This window comes from Nothobranchius furzeri, chromosome 15 (genome assembly GCF_043380555.1).
Source record: "Nothobranchius furzeri strain GRZ-AD chromosome 15, NfurGRZ-RIMD1, whole genome shotgun sequence".
Lineage (NCBI taxonomy): Eukaryota > Metazoa > Chordata > Actinopteri > Cyprinodontiformes > Nothobranchiidae > Nothobranchius > Nothobranchius furzeri.
In genome coordinates, this window is record NC_091755.1 from 56,118,450 (window position 1) to 56,134,936 (window position 16,487).

At 40.7% G+C, this 16,487-nt stretch overlaps 1 protein-coding gene across 2 annotated transcripts in view; it reads left to right on the top strand.

The window, feature by feature from the left end:
- Nucleotides 1–4,708, top strand: part of LOC107391180 (cadherin-4) — a 345,981-nt gene extending 341,273 nt beyond the window's left edge. For both annotated transcript variants that reach the window (XM_054746084.2, XM_070545026.1), the window contains one exon: nt 916–4,708. In XM_054746084.2, the coding sequence (XP_054602059.2) occupies nt 916–1,122 (207 nt within the window). In that variant the 3' untranslated portion in view covers nt 1,123–4,708. The remainder of the gene's footprint in view (nt 1–915) is intronic.
- The last annotated feature ends 11,779 nt before the right edge of the window (nt 4,709–16,487 follow it).

Here is a 16,487-nt window from a genome sequence, read left to right on the forward strand (position 1 = left end):
GTTTCTCAGGATTTATCTCAGATTATCAAGGTGTGATCCTCCCTCCTGCCCCCAAGTCAATGACCCCAATTTATCATTTTTACAAAAATGTTGTACTGAATTATTTATTTGAAACAATCTTTCATAACAAAAATATTTGTTATATTTTAAAGAAAGAGCCACCACAGCAGCTTGCAGCATTTAATGCATTTTTTTCTGCATGCTTTTAAAAATTTTACTGAACTATTTTTACTTTGTAAAAGTCTCCTTGTCATTTTCAATAGACACACATGAAAAATACCAAAGGTTTACAGAGAGAGTTGGTGGCGCTGGTTCTGCATGAGTCCTTCTCATTATGGGTCTCAGGTTCATCTTTTTAATATGCCTTGGCAGTCGCCGTCTTCTAATAATCTCATCTGCCAGCATTCCAAATTAATTAATACAAGAGGAGAAATCCTCCCTCTTCTACAAAGTGCTTTCCGTTCTCGGCACTGCTTCCTCCTAGCAGAAATTTCCAAAACCGTGTCAAGCTCAAGCTGAATGAAAGCATACTCGTGGCATGAAATGATGGCACAATCGCCAGCACGTTGGCCACTGAGCATCTTGAACGATTCACTTGATGCTTTTGGGATGTTCCTTTCTCCACATTTTGCAGCCTGAAAGGGAAACTCAGAAATACATATGCAAAAGGCAGAAAATAGCTCTCCAGTCTAATCCCTGCTGGGTGTTCTGGGTTTGCTCCTGGCTCCCATCTTTCATAAATGAAAGCATGCTTTGTTATGTGTCTCTGTGTGAGTCCTGTGATGGACTTCCAGCTTGTTCCACCTCAGATCCTGTGACACCTGGGATAGGCTCTACTCCATAGATCCCTGAGCAGGAGAAGGTGGGTGCTGAGAGAGAATGAATGACTCACTTGTACCTTTGGATTCTCTTTAGGGGCTGCGAGCTGCAGACAATGACCCTACAGCTCCACCATATGACTCCCTGCTGGTGTTTGACTACGAGGGCAGCGGCTCCACCGCCGGCTCCGTCAGCTCCCTGAACTCCACCAGCACGGGGGACCAGGACTATGACTACCTCAATGACTGGGGGCCCCGCTTCAAGAAGCTGGCTGACATGTACGGAGGCGGGGATGATGATTAAAGCCTCCCTGTCTCACACGCTCACACACACCCCTTCGTCCCGTCAGCTGGCTGCCATGCTCTGTCCCTAACAACACATGGGGCTATTACAACCTCCTTGAACACCCCTTAACTGTTCACTCTGACCAATCGACCAATCCAGTAACCCACCACAGAGGACCAGTGCCACGAGCCAGTTTCCACTGGCTCCTGCTCTAAGACTGCAATGGGATCCCTGGTTTGCAAGCTTTTCATAGTCTGTATTCTCCAACTCATGCTTTGGTTTCACTTAGGCTTTTTATGATGAATTCAGCCTTTATTTAAGTTTTATTTCTATCTCTTTAGTCCTCACTATGGTTTAAACTCAAACTAAATTTTACTCCTGACGGTTGTCACTTTCCCTTGCTGCTAGCCCCCCCGCCTGCCTCTATGAAGAAGCTTTAGGTTGCTCTGTCCGAGACAAAAGTGCATAAAGATTATAAAAAGATACGATGACAGATACGAAGGTCCATCCACCATGGAGGGTCCTGGGTTAGTCTTTTCTGAACTTGAAGTACTTAGAACAGAAGCACTGTTGTTTTAAAAAAAAGTGCCTTCAGTGGTGCATATTTTAGCAGACCCCTGCTAACTCAGGATTGGTTTCCATTATCTGGGCTTACAAGCCCCCATGTGACCCCTGACCCTTTAATTCAGTCCTCCCTTGCCATTCCTCCCGTCTGGCGGGGCTGTGATAGCTGTGGGAGACGCTGGCGCTGGTTTCACAGGAGCTGATACCGGGCTAAAGACAGAAGGCTTTATTTAGACGTGCTGTAGGTCTACGGTGTGTCTGTAAGTTACGGACAAACTGTTAGGTGTCGGAGTCGGGCAGAGCTGTGCTGCGATAGGCCACGGTCAAAGTGAATGTGCCTGCTGAAATCGGAGATGCATCATGACACTGTCTTAGCGAAGAAATGCATTGTGTCTTTGTACCTTGTGGTTGTAGCAGCTGTGTTTGTTTTGATCTCTTTGCGTTTGCACTTGATGAGGCTCGTCATTAAATACTATGGCTGACAAGAAAAATGTGTTGAGAATGTTCCTGAACGTACGAGGGTTATTTGGATCAGTAAAAATAGTTATATCGTTTTTTTCCACCAGTAGTAATTAAAACCACACCTGTGACTTTAGTGATATGTCACAGAAATATGACAAGAGGTTATAAGTAGCACCGATGGTGTGACACACACACACACTGTAGAGAATTTGTGCCCATCCCTGTTGCGTCACTCATTTTAGGGTAAAATTGTTTTTCTCCAAACATTTGATATTCCAACTTTAGCGCTCGTCCCCGTCACGTTATTAAAGATAAAAGATCCACACTTTTAAAGCGCCTTTCAGAGTCAGAAGACTCCAAAGAGCTTTACATTACAGTGAATCATTCATCCATTCACAAGCTAATGGTGATGAGCTACAATGTAGCCACAGCTGCCCTGGGGCTCACTGACCAAGGACCTTGTTTGGTCTGTTTCAGGCAGGTATCTGAAAGTTTCTATAATTATCAAGATGTTTTCAGAGATGTTAGAGAAAATTATGACTTTTTTGTGCAGCTTTAATTAATATCTCTAAAGATAACAAATATCTGCAAACATAAACTCCCCTCGGCCTTTTTGTTCTTTCCATATCACCTCATAAAATAACAATGGTAAAAACTCTTGACCTGAATGAAGCTGGTTGAATTTTACAAATAAATAAACAAGAACACAGTGGCAATAAAAGATTGTCAAGGTGCATTGTAAAAATGATACAAACATGTGTAAATTGTTTTTATTTTTTCTAAAATGATGAGAATTTGCTATGAAGAATTCTGTATTTTAATTGTATTTAATGGGTTTGGTTTATTTAGATTACTTCAAGTTTCAGTTTAGAGTTTTGTGACCCAGAGAGGAGTCACTATCTCAAACTTAGAAACCACTCTTCTAAATATATACAACAACAAAAAAACAATTATTGACTATTCAGAATAAATGAAAGGGCCGCATTTCTGATAACGTTAATGGGAAGATTAAATAAAGAGTGCTTTGAACACAAGCAGTGAATGCAACAACCCACTGTAAATAAAAAGGTCGACAGGGTGTTTCGGGTAAATTGAGCATACCCTGTTTTCTGCACTGTTGAAACTAAAATCGGGGTTTATCAGAACAAATGTTTTCAGAGCTCACTGCAACTTTAGCTCTTCATCAGCCTGCAGAACACACACAAAATAAACACAGCTGTTCGTTTCTGCTATATGTGGTTATTTCTGACATATAACTGTTGTATACACAGAAGATTTTTATACATGTGGTGACATCTGTCTTTTTTTTTCCACTGTAGTTTTGTTTCAGATGAAAACCTGGCAAATGAAATTTCACTAAAAGCCATGTGCATTTATTAGAATTTGTATGACTCTGTATGGGCTAACAGCCATACTTTCACTGCTTCATCCTGGCGAGAGGGTTCCACTCCAAAACAACCTGTACAGATGTTAATACTCACTCCTCTAGGCCTTACTGTATATAAGTGAGTGTTCTATAAGAAATGAGCCCATTTAACAGTGTTTTAGAGCTGCAGCATCACCAACGGCCGCCCCGTCCACAGAAACGCTTCGGCGAGCACTCCTGTTCTGTGACCAGACATTCAGATCAGTTTCACACACTCTACTCAAGGCAACTGACCTTTATTACTGTGTCATACATACACATGTGACACAATGCCATTGTGATGCTGAATGTTTTTAGACACAGTTACACTTGGCTGCAGCGCAGTCAGGAGAACCTGACCTTGTTGAAATTCAATTTCTGAGCGTAAACGAAGGCAGATTTCTTGTTGCCCACTTGGCCTCATTTGATGTACGAACATTCTTAAAGTGAGGAGATTTTAGGAATAAAGCTGCACTGCCGTAGTTCAAAGCCGAGTTCTGCAGGACATTTGGATCCTTTCTGGACATTCTGGACACACATGTGACAAGAAATGACAAAAGATGCCAAACGTTTGTGGCCAGATTCCTAAAAGTGGACAGCAGACTTTCATATCAGTACTCCTACTAATCAAGTCCAAATGTACATAATGTAAAATTAGCTTGAAGCTGAACAGACCATGTTAGGCGAAATGTAACTGTACAATTGGAGCTTTTTGCATGTGTCTTTTTATAATCAGCAGGTGAGGTGTATAACAGCAAACATACCACATGTCCAATAAAAGTGCAGCCTGCATGACGGCGGCCGGAGTCCAGACCAGGGGGTTTTGAGGAGCTTGCATAGTTTTAAAGGACAAAAAAAAGAGAAGAAATGACAAAAAAGCTGAAAAAATAATTGCAGTTACAATGTCAAAAGACTTTTGTTTTTTTGTAAATTGCCAACAGCACAAATATTTTATATTGTTGTTTGTACAATTTTTTTAAAAAATGAAGGAGAAAAACTGGGACAGAGTCTTGTTTCAAGCGTGTGTTTATAGTGCCACTGCAATCTTGGTTTCTGAAATACCATACAGTACATGCACAGCCTTGCAGATCAACCTTGTAAAATGGACGCTGAGCTGGAGATTCTCTGTCAGCATCATGTGTTATAAATAAAAATTTCCCCTTCTTGTAAAAATCTGTCTCGTCTTTCCTTTTACCACCTTCTGACTCCTGCAAGCGGCACAATTCATCTCCCTCGTGTTATTTTTAAAGCACCTAATGTGGAGCAGAAATCTTTTTATGTTGATGGTAAAAAAATAGTCACATTAATTATTTTTGTAAAACATATGTTGTTAGCTATTCACCATATTGTTGTTTTTCCTGTAAAATACTGCAGAAGAAATTCAAATAGAAGGTTGTTTTTATCAGTCCAAGCATTCATCATTAACAGAAATGCCTTTTTCTGATTGAGGCTTCCCTTCTTAATGGCATCTTTAATTTAAAAGTATGATCCTCATATGTAAATTATATTGCTTCAGTAGTTCTCAAAAAATAAATAAATAACAGCAATGTGCTACAGGAAGCTGCTCCATGATAATATGTTGAAAATCAAAAGGGAATTAACCCTCTCAGGCTCTAAATACGTTTTAATAAAAGGACGAACAACTAAGTCCTTCAGGGGTACTTCTGATTTACAAAATGCTCATGAAATGCCTATGTGGAGTGACTAGCTAGGTAGGTTTTAACTGTTGCAAATCAGCAACGACTGCCTCCAGAGGGTTAAAGATTCCAACGTTCTTGTTGATGCAGCACTTTAATATGTTTATGATTTGTTACGTTTCATGTTCAAAATTTGTTTTCAAGCCAGCCAAGAGCAAACATAAGTTGCAACGATCAGCACAATTAAGGCTGCCCGTTCCTTCGTTGAACCAGATGTGAGGCAAAGACAGAAAAACAAACTGAGTTTGAAATGTCAGAAATTGTGAGGCCCTCACGTGCCCCCAATTTATGCGGTAACTGTGTTTATTTCTGTGGGCACCCCACAGTACTGTCTGCCCAACAACTACCCACAGTGACCTTATGGGTGTGAGCCAATTTGTGGAATCCAACAGTTTGCAAAAAAGCGTTAAACCACAAAGATCACACTTGACAAAAAGTATGGAGCTAGGATTGAGACAATATTCAATGAAACGTGTACCAAGTTCTGTAACTAGGAACATGTTTCATGCAGGGGCGGATTTAGGACTGAAGACGATCCCGGGCTTAACACACACACACACGCACGCATGCGCGCACACACACGCACTAGTCAAAATCATATATATTTGTCTTGTACCACATAATTTTTAATCTGAAGCTACATATTAAGCATATTCAGGGCAGAGTATTGTTCCTGTTGGTGTTTAGTGTGAGATGATAGTAAATATTCCCTTTCTTTCTCCAACAACTTTACCTGATAGTCAGCTAACTTTAGGCAAACCAGCAGCACAACAAATATTTTCAAATAAGACTCACAAACCTGAGTCAACACCAGTCTCATCAAAGCTGGGATTCTGTCGCGGTACTTTTTGTCTAAAAAAACGTCTTTATGTCCATCTTCACACATGCGTTTCAGGCAGAGAGTGTAGAAGAAGCCGGCTGCTGAAGGGCTTCTTCTTCAGTGGTGGAGGCTCAGGCAAGCTGTATACAAACTACTGCCAGCTGCTCCCTCTCTGTTGGACTTTGGTACTGCATGTTACTTCCACGTTTGAGATCCGGGGCTTTCCACAAAACATTTGGGGCTTGAGCCCAAGTAGCCGGGCCTAACGCCGCCCCTGGTTTCGTGACATGTAACTTTGGATTCATAACTTGTAACTAGTTTTCTAACTTGTAATTCTTAATTTGTACATGTATTCCTTGTTTTGTAACGGGAAATTTTCATTTTGTACATTAATTTTTTATTTTGTAAAATCAAACTTTTATTTTGTACATTTACTACTCATTTTGTAACCACAAACATTCATTCAGAAACATGAAACGTTCGGTTTTTACCTAGCAGACTTCCAAAATTAATTAAAAAAATCAATGTACATGTTTGAAATCAAAACTCTCAAAACACACATTTCATTCTACGGGTACAAACCTCAAATCTACAGTGTTACAAATAATTTTGTCTCAATTCTAGCTTGGGTGGGAGGAACTTGGGTGGAACCAATGAGAGCACGAGTCTTAGCTACCAATCACGTTTCTCGAATTCCTGTCCAATCATTGGGAGAGGAGGGCAGGGTTCTGTCAGAGCTGTAGAGAGAGAGAGTTACGACACTCTTTGAACTCGCCGACTCACGGTCACGTGGTTCATGGAGCTCCCAGTTCCGAACATCCCAGCGCTGTAAGTCAGTTTGAACAGCGTATGGTGGGACAAATCACAAAAATTGTATATAATCGCATTTGCCCTGGCGATTTGTGGTAATTATTGAATAATATTATATATTATATTATATGTTATGTCCCAACTCCTTCACAAAGTAGCTTATTTATATTTTTCCGAGCATTTGTAGGAAGACAGATACCCGTGACTGTTCTACATTACAGGAACACGACAGTCCTAACACACTGTAGAACACATTTAGACCACATACATTACTATATTATAGCAATAAATTTGATGTAGTAATGCAAGCCACTGCTCTAATATAAGCATTTAATAACTTCAAGTCCTACAAGAAGCCCTAAGCTCGAGTTATAATATCCATTTTGAAGTGGTTTATTGAAAGCTAGAATTCTGCTCCAGCTTACCTTGAAGAAAATATGTAGCTGTTTATGCTTTGAATGATGATCTATTATGTTCAGTAGAATACATTTTACAATCAATACTTTACATTTTTATGTGAAGACAGTACATGCATCTATAACCCAGTTTATCTGGCTTCTATAGCAACTAATTAAAAAGAAATTTTCAATAAAACTGTATGGTCAAACACAGTAGATAAAAAAGTGTTATTTGTGAAAAAATGAATACAAACTTGTACAACATGTTTAAAGCATTTTACCAACATTATTTACTAACATGTTTAGTCATTATATATGCACAAATAAGCTGAATCAATAAATTTGAGCAATGTACTCAAGACCTAATGAAACGTTTGAATAACTTTATTTTGATTATTATTAAAATAAAATGTGTCCGTGGGTTAAAATTTCAAATTACTCATTTTAGGGTTGGATAAAAATTTAAAATGTCATTTTACATCTCTATATTTTTGGTTCTGTTCAATATTTCTAAATGTTCAAAAACTGTATTTCAATATTACCTTCATAGGTTGATCTTACCATGGTTGGCTGTGCTGCATATAGCTATCGGTCTGAGGGAGGAATCAGAATGTATGGCTTCCCCAAAGACGCAGAGAGCAGGAAATGGTTGGCTCAAGTCAGCAGAAGCAACCTCACCATGACCGGAGATCACAGTAACGAAAAGCTGTGTGCAGTGAGTTTAATGTGCACTCTCAAATTTTTTCTATCAAGGCTCTACATGTTTAGCTCAGAAGAATGAGAAAAAAATTATTATGATGCATGAAGGTGTGTGTGTGTGTGGGGGGGGGGATAAAAAGAGTTTGTTGGTTCTGATCGGGGTTGGTTTTGCTACGGGGTCTAAAAGTGTGTGTGTTGTGTGTGTGTGTGTGTGTGTGTGTGTGTGTGTGTGTGTGTGTGTGTGTGTGTGTGTGTGTGTGTGTGTGTGTGTGTGTGTGTGTGTGTGTGTGTGTGTGTGTGTGTGTGTGTGTGTGTGTGTGTGTAAACACAGAGAGCTTGTTCTCCTCGGATCTGCTATATCGGTTTTTTGATAAGAACTTTTCCTATTTAGCCTAAGCTGTTCTTTCCTGTGTTGGATTACCTTTTTTTCCTTTTTGTGTGTGGAATAAACTTTTTCCTCCTTCGGGAAGGAATTGAAATCAATTTGTGGGGGGCTCCTTTTTGTTCTCTGGCACAGCAAAAGGTGAGTTTACTGGTTGCTTCATTCCATCCCAGGCTGTTTACATCAGCATTCGCCTGATCGGAGGGAAAGCTGACGAGAGTCTGTTCTGAGTGAGATGAGCTCATGCAGTGTGTTCTGATACAGCAAGAGTCTTCCTACAGCAAAATAAAGGTGATTTTACCAGAATTAAAAGCCTAGGTTGCACAAGGTTAAATATCTCTCCACAGACTAAGGGTGTTCTCGCAGGAGGGGTCTGAGGTCAAGCCCACCGTATTGTGCCGTGTGCCAAGGCCTTGAGATTTAACACCTAGAGTTGGCCTGGTAGCTTGGCTTAATCCATAATCCATCAAGGGGATTTCTGTGGGCAGTCCATAGTGGTATGTGCCCCAAAACTACCCACAGTGGCCTTGTTGGTGTCTGCCCATATGATAAATCCAGCACTCCTCCCAGTTTAATTTTAAAAGTCTCTCACAGTGTGAGTCATTTTGGGGCACATAGAAATCACTCTGAGATTAAATTGGGAATACATGTGGGCTGACACGTATGGGGCCACTGGATATTTTTTGGGCACATAACACTGTGGGGTGCCCATAAATGTCACAAAGGGGGACTGAACTGAGCAAACCCCTGGATTCCCCACATGAGCTGACACTCATGGGACCACTGTGAGTAATTTTTGGGCATATCCTGCTGCTGGATGCCCACAGAAAGAATCAAAGTTAATGCAAATGTGCAAACATCCAATGGGCTGGTCCAGGGCGTCGCATGGGATAGATGTAGGCCTAGTCCACACGTAGCCTGGGTTTTTTGAAAACGAATATCCGCCCCTCCAAAAACTTGCATCCACACCACCGCGTTTTAAAAACAAACTCTGTCCACACGTACCCGGATAAATACGTTAAGGACATGCCAGACCTGTAGGCGGCAGTACTTCCCCCGTTCTTAACCTCGTCCTTCGTCTGTGGTCTTCCCACAGTATGTACAGTCTATGGGTCTTCCGCAAGGAGCAGTAATTTTGCTTGTAAAAACAAACAAACAGAAAGCGCTTGGACAATTGATGGATCGGGTAGTGAGAGCGCAGCTCTGAAGGCTTCCATGATGCCGGCTAATGTAAACATAGGTTGCACACGTGATGTCAGCATTTTTTTGTCGCGGAAAGTGACGTTGCGGACCTTAAAACTCCGGTTTTGTCTGTCCACACGCAGACACCCAAAACTGAGAAAACACAGATCTTCACTTTGGCCGGAGTTTTTAAAAAGATCCGTTTTCATGTGAAAAAACTCCGTTTTCGTGTGGATGAAAGGCCAAAACGTAGAAAAAATATCTACGTTTTGGCAGATCCCCGGCTACGTGTGGACAGGGCCTTAGAAAGATTCATCTGTGGGTTGCACTTAACTACATCTAGCCCATTCATGCAACCATGCACATGAATCTTTCTGGGATACGTGTCAGCTCACCCTGCCCACATTACCCCAGACACAGCCCACAAAAACCTATGGTGGGCTAAAACGGATATGTTTGCTGGGAACATGTTGGTTGCTCATCCTTGATGTGAATATCCTGTTGGAACTCTGCCTAAACCTGTTGACATGGTGCATCATCTTGCTGGAAGTAGCCATCAGAAGATGGGTCCATGTGGTCATAAAAGGAGGGACATGGTTAACAACAAGACTCAGGTAGGCGGTGGTGTTTAAACCAGGCTTAGGTGGTGGTAAGGGTTCCAAAGTGGGACAAGACCCACCACCCCATCACACCATCAGCAGCAGCCTGAATTATTGAAACAAGGCGGGATGGATCCATGCTTCTCACCTGACCTTCTGAATGTTGCAGCTGAAATCCAGACTCATCAGACCAGAAAAGCTTTTTCCAGTCTCTTCTGGTCCAGTTCTGGTGATCCTGTGTCAATGGACAGGAGAGACACTTGGTGTGGTCTTCTGCTGCTGGAGTCCAAATGACTCAAGATTCAATATGTTGTGGTTTAGGGATGTTGTTCTGCGGACCTAGGTAGGAACCAATGATAAACTGAGTAAGCCTTTCTGCCCATTCTGCTCTGATCTCAGTGAGTCATTTTCTCCCACAGAGCTGCTCACTGGATAGTTTTGTCTTTTAACTATTCTCTGTCAACACAAGAGATGGTTGTGGGCGAAAATCCCTGTAGATCAAGAGGTTCTAAAATCCTCAGACCAGCCTGTCTGGCATCAACAACAATGCCCAACACATTCTCACACCCAAGGCGTCAAAATATGACGTGTGTGACCAAGCCTCATTATATGACGATTCGGGATGCCCCAGCGCGTCAGGAGATGACGATCAGTGACACGCTGGGACACGTGGCTCCGCTGGCGTCACTGTTTGACGCGCGCTGTCACACGGACATTATTCGACAATTTAACCTTCCCCTCACCCCAATCCTAACCTTAAGGTCCATAAACTGTGACCTTAAGGTTAGAATTGGGGTGAGGTGAAGGTTAAGTAGTTAACAAGTAGTTCTAACGTCCATCTCAGCACCAGCGTCGGATACCGACGCTCTGGGACGCTGCGTCACCAGTTTGTCCCTGATCGTCGTCTCCTGATGCGCTGGGGCATCCCGAATCGTCATATATTGAGGCTTGGTCACACGCGTCATATTTTGACGCCTTGGGTGTGAGAATGTGTTGCAATGCCATGTTCACACTAAATTAAATCTCCTTGTTCTCCAATCTTCTCCATGTTCTCTTTCTTAATGCATTGAATTGTTTCCATAGAATTGACTGATTGACTGCATGTGACTGCAGGTAAAGTTAAGCAATTTAACAAGTGTATCTAATAAAGTTGCCGATGAGTGTGTCATTTCCGGTAAAAGTCAAATCTGATAAGGTAATATTTCTCATTTTGTTGTTGACATTAGAGCGGCAATAGTTTCCTTCAACAGTGATACTTTCCTAAAAAATCTTAACTTTTCAACATGTCAAGAAAACCACTTTACTGACATTTCCTCAGAAAGCATTTATTCTGCAGTTCTCACAAACAAGGTAACTATAAAATAGAATCTAACCTCAGCATTCTGCTCATGTAGTCATGGAGGATGGAGAAAGGGGATCAAATGACCCTTACTTGTTCTCTTTTAGCGCAGCAGGTCACTGGACCTGCAGCACGTTGCGTCTTCTCCATATTGATTGACCTGTCAGATCATGTCAATGCACACATGGGCAGAATGCTCTGCAATCACACACTGCTCACATAACAAAACACAAATCTTTGTATTCCACCTGCAAAATAATATAAGGGAAAAAGAAACCAACAGGGTGTAAACAAAACCTGCTTTTGCCCTCCCACCTGCCAGGTTGTGAGTCTGACAGACCTGCTTATCCATCTTTGTGATGAGGAAGTCAGAATGGATCAATCCACATAATAGTCACATAATCAGAAATTTCCGTGCTGAACTTTGACCTTGTGTAGATTCATACAATTCATACACATGGGTGTTTTTTTTTTTGGCTTATATTGATCTACGTTTCAAATAATAGCACCTTTTCCCAGTCAATGTTTTCCAATTTTTTCTGTCTAAAAAAAAAAAATAAAAAGTTAAATTAATCTCTTTATATGGCATTCAAAATGTCTTCTCAAAGCGCTGTAGGGAAAAGCAGTCAGTCCAAACATTCAGACAGGACCAAACTCAAACTTACATACATCAATCTACAGAAAACAGAATGCTTTGCACATACATCTGCAGTCTGACAGCAAAAATCTCTGCTGAGAACATATAAAACTTAAAAATGTCTAATATAACAAAGAGCTTGATCTTTGACAAGTTTGTAAGAAGTACATTTTGTAGTTTGATTCTAGATTTCAAAGAAAATTTGTGATCGAAAAATTGAATAAATCTCATCCGACCTCTTAACTGCCTAAGAGTAATGGGCCAAACACCAAACCTTAGGGAACTCCAGTGTACACGTATTTGCATTAAAGTGATAGTTTGCATTTTCCCTGGCGATAGGGGCAGTACATGTCTATAACATTGCAAGCAAGTTGTATTTTTGTGTTCGAATAAGACCTTACCAACAGATGGCCATTAGGGCCAAAAATCCCTGGAATCCAGCAAAATAACAAGCACAGCAGACTCCCATTCATCACTGGCAACGAGTGAAGAGGTAATTGTGTAAAACAACAAAGTTTGTGAATGGCAAAAGTTTTTAACCATTTGTTACAAATCAGTAAATGCATTTTGTCCTCACTGGCTCCTGTAGAATGAAACATGGCATCTAATATGGTGTCGTTCAGAGACTTAGGGTTTCTCAATGCCAAGGAACCTCGCCTTTATGTCTTGTTCCCACCCAGGTCGCCAAGGCGCGTTTCAATGTTCATGTTCTACCGAGGCGTCTGTTCTCTGTCTGTTAGCCATTTAGCTAGCTGAGCAAGAATACACAGGAGGTGCCTTGTAGCCTTGTCTTGGTCAAAAATTTCCCAGAATACAGCAAGGTATTTTCAAAAGGATGGCGGATCAGAAGCTGGCAGCTACTTTGGGGGCAAATTTAAAGTTTAAATGTAAGTCAACTAATTATAGCTATTGGGCTGATTTCTGAAATGTTTTTTATATCCAAAGCAGTTAGCTATGGTTGGCTAGCAGGTAGTAACTATCTTACATATTTAATTTGAAAAATACATGCACAATTTAAAAGGTAAAAGGCTCGTTATATATTTATGTTGAAACTTATACGTATAGAATATAACGTTACTTCCCGTGTCACATGACGTTACATGACCTCTGCGGTCACGTGATGCAAGTCTGTTCTGTTTAGCGATTTTCTTTGGCCAAGAAGGGACAGTGTCCTTGTAAGCAAGATGCCTGGCCTCGCAAGGCAATGTCTTGGTGCCTTGACATTGAGAAAACATCCTTAGACCCGCCCGCATGTATTTTGGACCCAATTTTTATGAGTATGTTTCAAAGTCGCCAAGTTTTCCAACAACTGGGAATCAACAATTTCAACAGCATTTTGATGGATATTTCCAGATATTAAAACTACACCTTGTCTCTTTAACACTGGTCCATCACCTTTATGCCATGAGAATATTATTGTAAGTAGGTTAAATATGCAGTTGTGTACAAGCCCCTTTAAAATACATACTTGTTTTGTCTCTTTCTAGGAGTTCTGGTACTTTTTATGTCAAAGGTTTTCTGTTTCAGTGTGTTCTGCTTGTGAATATTCTTTCTCTGCGCAGATTTTTTAAAGTTGTTTGGAAATGGTTTTAAAACCTTTCAGTGGTTTCTCAAGGGTCTTTACAGATGTTTGAATGTTGTGTTTACACACATTTTCCTGATCCAGACAGCCAAATTGCTGAAACCCTTGCTTTTATAGCAGTGCTAACACTGCTGTTTATCAAACAATCAATATATTTGATTAGCAACACCTGGCTGGTACTTTCTTTCTTAATTACTGTGGAAGCAGTGAAGGTGGAGAGTTTAGCACGTACAGCTTTTTCCACCTGCCTTTGTTCTGATGCATGTTTTTCTACACTTGAAGTCAGATCTGATGAATATTAGAATGTGTTCCTTTTATTATGCTTTGATACACAAAACTTTAAAGTTAAAAGATGTGCTTTCTTTCTATAATGGCTGAATGCAAATTATATTTGAGCTGTTACTTGTGCACCGCTGTCGAGTCTAGTCCTGACACTTTCAGCCAATGATGAGAGCAGGAGATGCAATGTGGTAAACCGATTACTAATGGACCCGTAAGTTGCATTGCTTTATCTCAGTGACTTTATAAAATGTTAGTTTTTCTGAAGTTAAAATTCACAAAGATTGTTACATGTAAATTCTTCATAAGCAAAGTGCTTTGTGACTAAAGCTATCAACTAAATGAAAACACGTCTTCGGCTTTGAAATTATCCAAAGCAGAGATGGTAAGTCACAAATAAACTTTCAAAGATTCCCCAAATGAAGTAAACTGGAAAAAGACTGTTTTTAAAGATGAAGTCATTCACTTTGAAAAACATTCCAGCCACTTTTGCAAAGTTTCTTCAAGAGCAGTCGCCCTCTAAATGCTATGATTTATCTGACTCTTGTCTGGTTCAACCCGAAGAAGGAAGACAATGATTTACCCCCGCTGAACAAGATATATTGATTGAATTAGCAACACCTTTGATTAAACCTCACATCAATACTTTTCTGAGTTCAAGCAGAAGGCATCAAATCTCTCTTCCTCTCTTTCGCTTTTTAGGTCTCGTTTAAAAACTCACTTTTATTCGTTGGCTTTTAATTCAGTCTAACTTATTCTCTTTCTCCTTTTCTTTTTGATTTGAATTGCTTGATTTTAATGGATTTAGTTTTTATTTTTGATTATTTTTATTGTGTGTTTTTGTTCAGCACATTGGTCGGCTCTCATGCCGTGTTTAAATGTGCTATACAAATAAACTTGGTATGGTATGGTATGGTAAATCAGCAGATGGAGGCAATATGAACCAGGGCTTCAATGTCTGTGATGCTAAAAAGAAACAAAAATAAATCTAATTCAGAACTGTTTGGGTTAGGAAACATAGAGGTAATGTTAGGTCAAATGAGAAACTATTTCAGATGTCTTTGGGTGACTCAGTACCCATGTAATATGCTAGCCTGGCCTGCACAGAGGATGAGTCTGGATACTCAGAGGCAGAGAGCACCATGAGGAGCAGGACTATCCAGCTCAAAAATAACCAATCAGAAAAAAGGCGGAAATGATGACTGTGTCGTGTGATGCTGTAGTCTTTTTTACTCTAGTCAAAGATGACATCTGGCGACTGAGCTTTTAGCGCTTCTTCTTATTGTGGTTTAAAGACATGTCCAAGTCATGTAGAACAGAGGAAAGAGCTACAGCGAACTCTGCTTCAGACGCCATCTTCATTGTTTATGAGAAACTGAGCGTTGTGGTGTGTGACGTACGCTGCTCAGCGCTCATTGGCTCGGTTAGAATTCTCAGGAGGTGGGGTTATTTGAATAGGAGCGTTACCACGTCCTTTGCTTCTCATAAGGAAGCCTTGCGCAGCCTAAAGGTTCAGCCACAGAAATATCACAATTACAGATTTATGAAAAATTAAATTGTATTTTATTGACACAATAAGCTCACACGTAACCTGTTTCAACTTCATCTCTCTACCTTGTGTTTCTGGTGCTGAAAAAGGGAAAGTCACAAACCACTCCTTTATATTTCTCAAGCACTAAGAAGATTCATCAACTACAGCGAATGCCACTTATCTATCGTCACATCCTGACTTTGTGTGCCCTGAACGCAGCATCCTTGAAACATTACATTTATCTCCTTCATAAGTCTCAATGACAACAGTTACTCACCTCTGACCCACACTTTGTAAATGCTCTGACCGCTCTGCCGCGCTGCTGTGGTGCACTTGTGTTGCCTTCATTCATATTAAGAGCCACCGTTTTTTTTTTTTTTTTTTTTTTTTTGTTTGTTTTTTGTTGTTGACTCTTTAGGGGCTTTAGCTCAGTGGCTGGGCTTATACTCTGTAAACCACTAAATACAAAGGCATTACTCCGTCATCCATTACGTCCAATAGCAGTGGCAAGACAGCAAAGGACATTTGGCACAGCTTTCCACTATCCTTCACAATAAGAGTCTTAAACAACCACACTATAGTGCACGGTGTGAAAGAGAAAACTTTTTCAAACATTTGAAGCTCATGAAAGTAGCTTACACAAGTGATAAGGTTGGTGTGCCTCACACACACACACACACACACACACACACACACAGTGTGTGAGCACCATCAATGATGGATTGTGACTTCATCATGCTTAACCCATCACATTTAGAGATTGTATTTGTTATAAGAGCAGAAAACAATTATTATTACTCTGTCAGCTATGTCAGGACTCCTCACCTTGGCTCAACGTAGTGAGGAGGAGGAGTGTAGTGTGTGACAAGAACCAAGCGCGGAAGTGCTAGCGATGGGTGACGTCTAACATGCAGTTAATCTAGGAACGCTGGCATGAGCCTCGAAGGGAAACAAGGACGTGGCTACATTCCAGAAAGTAAAAGGAACGGGCTTACTG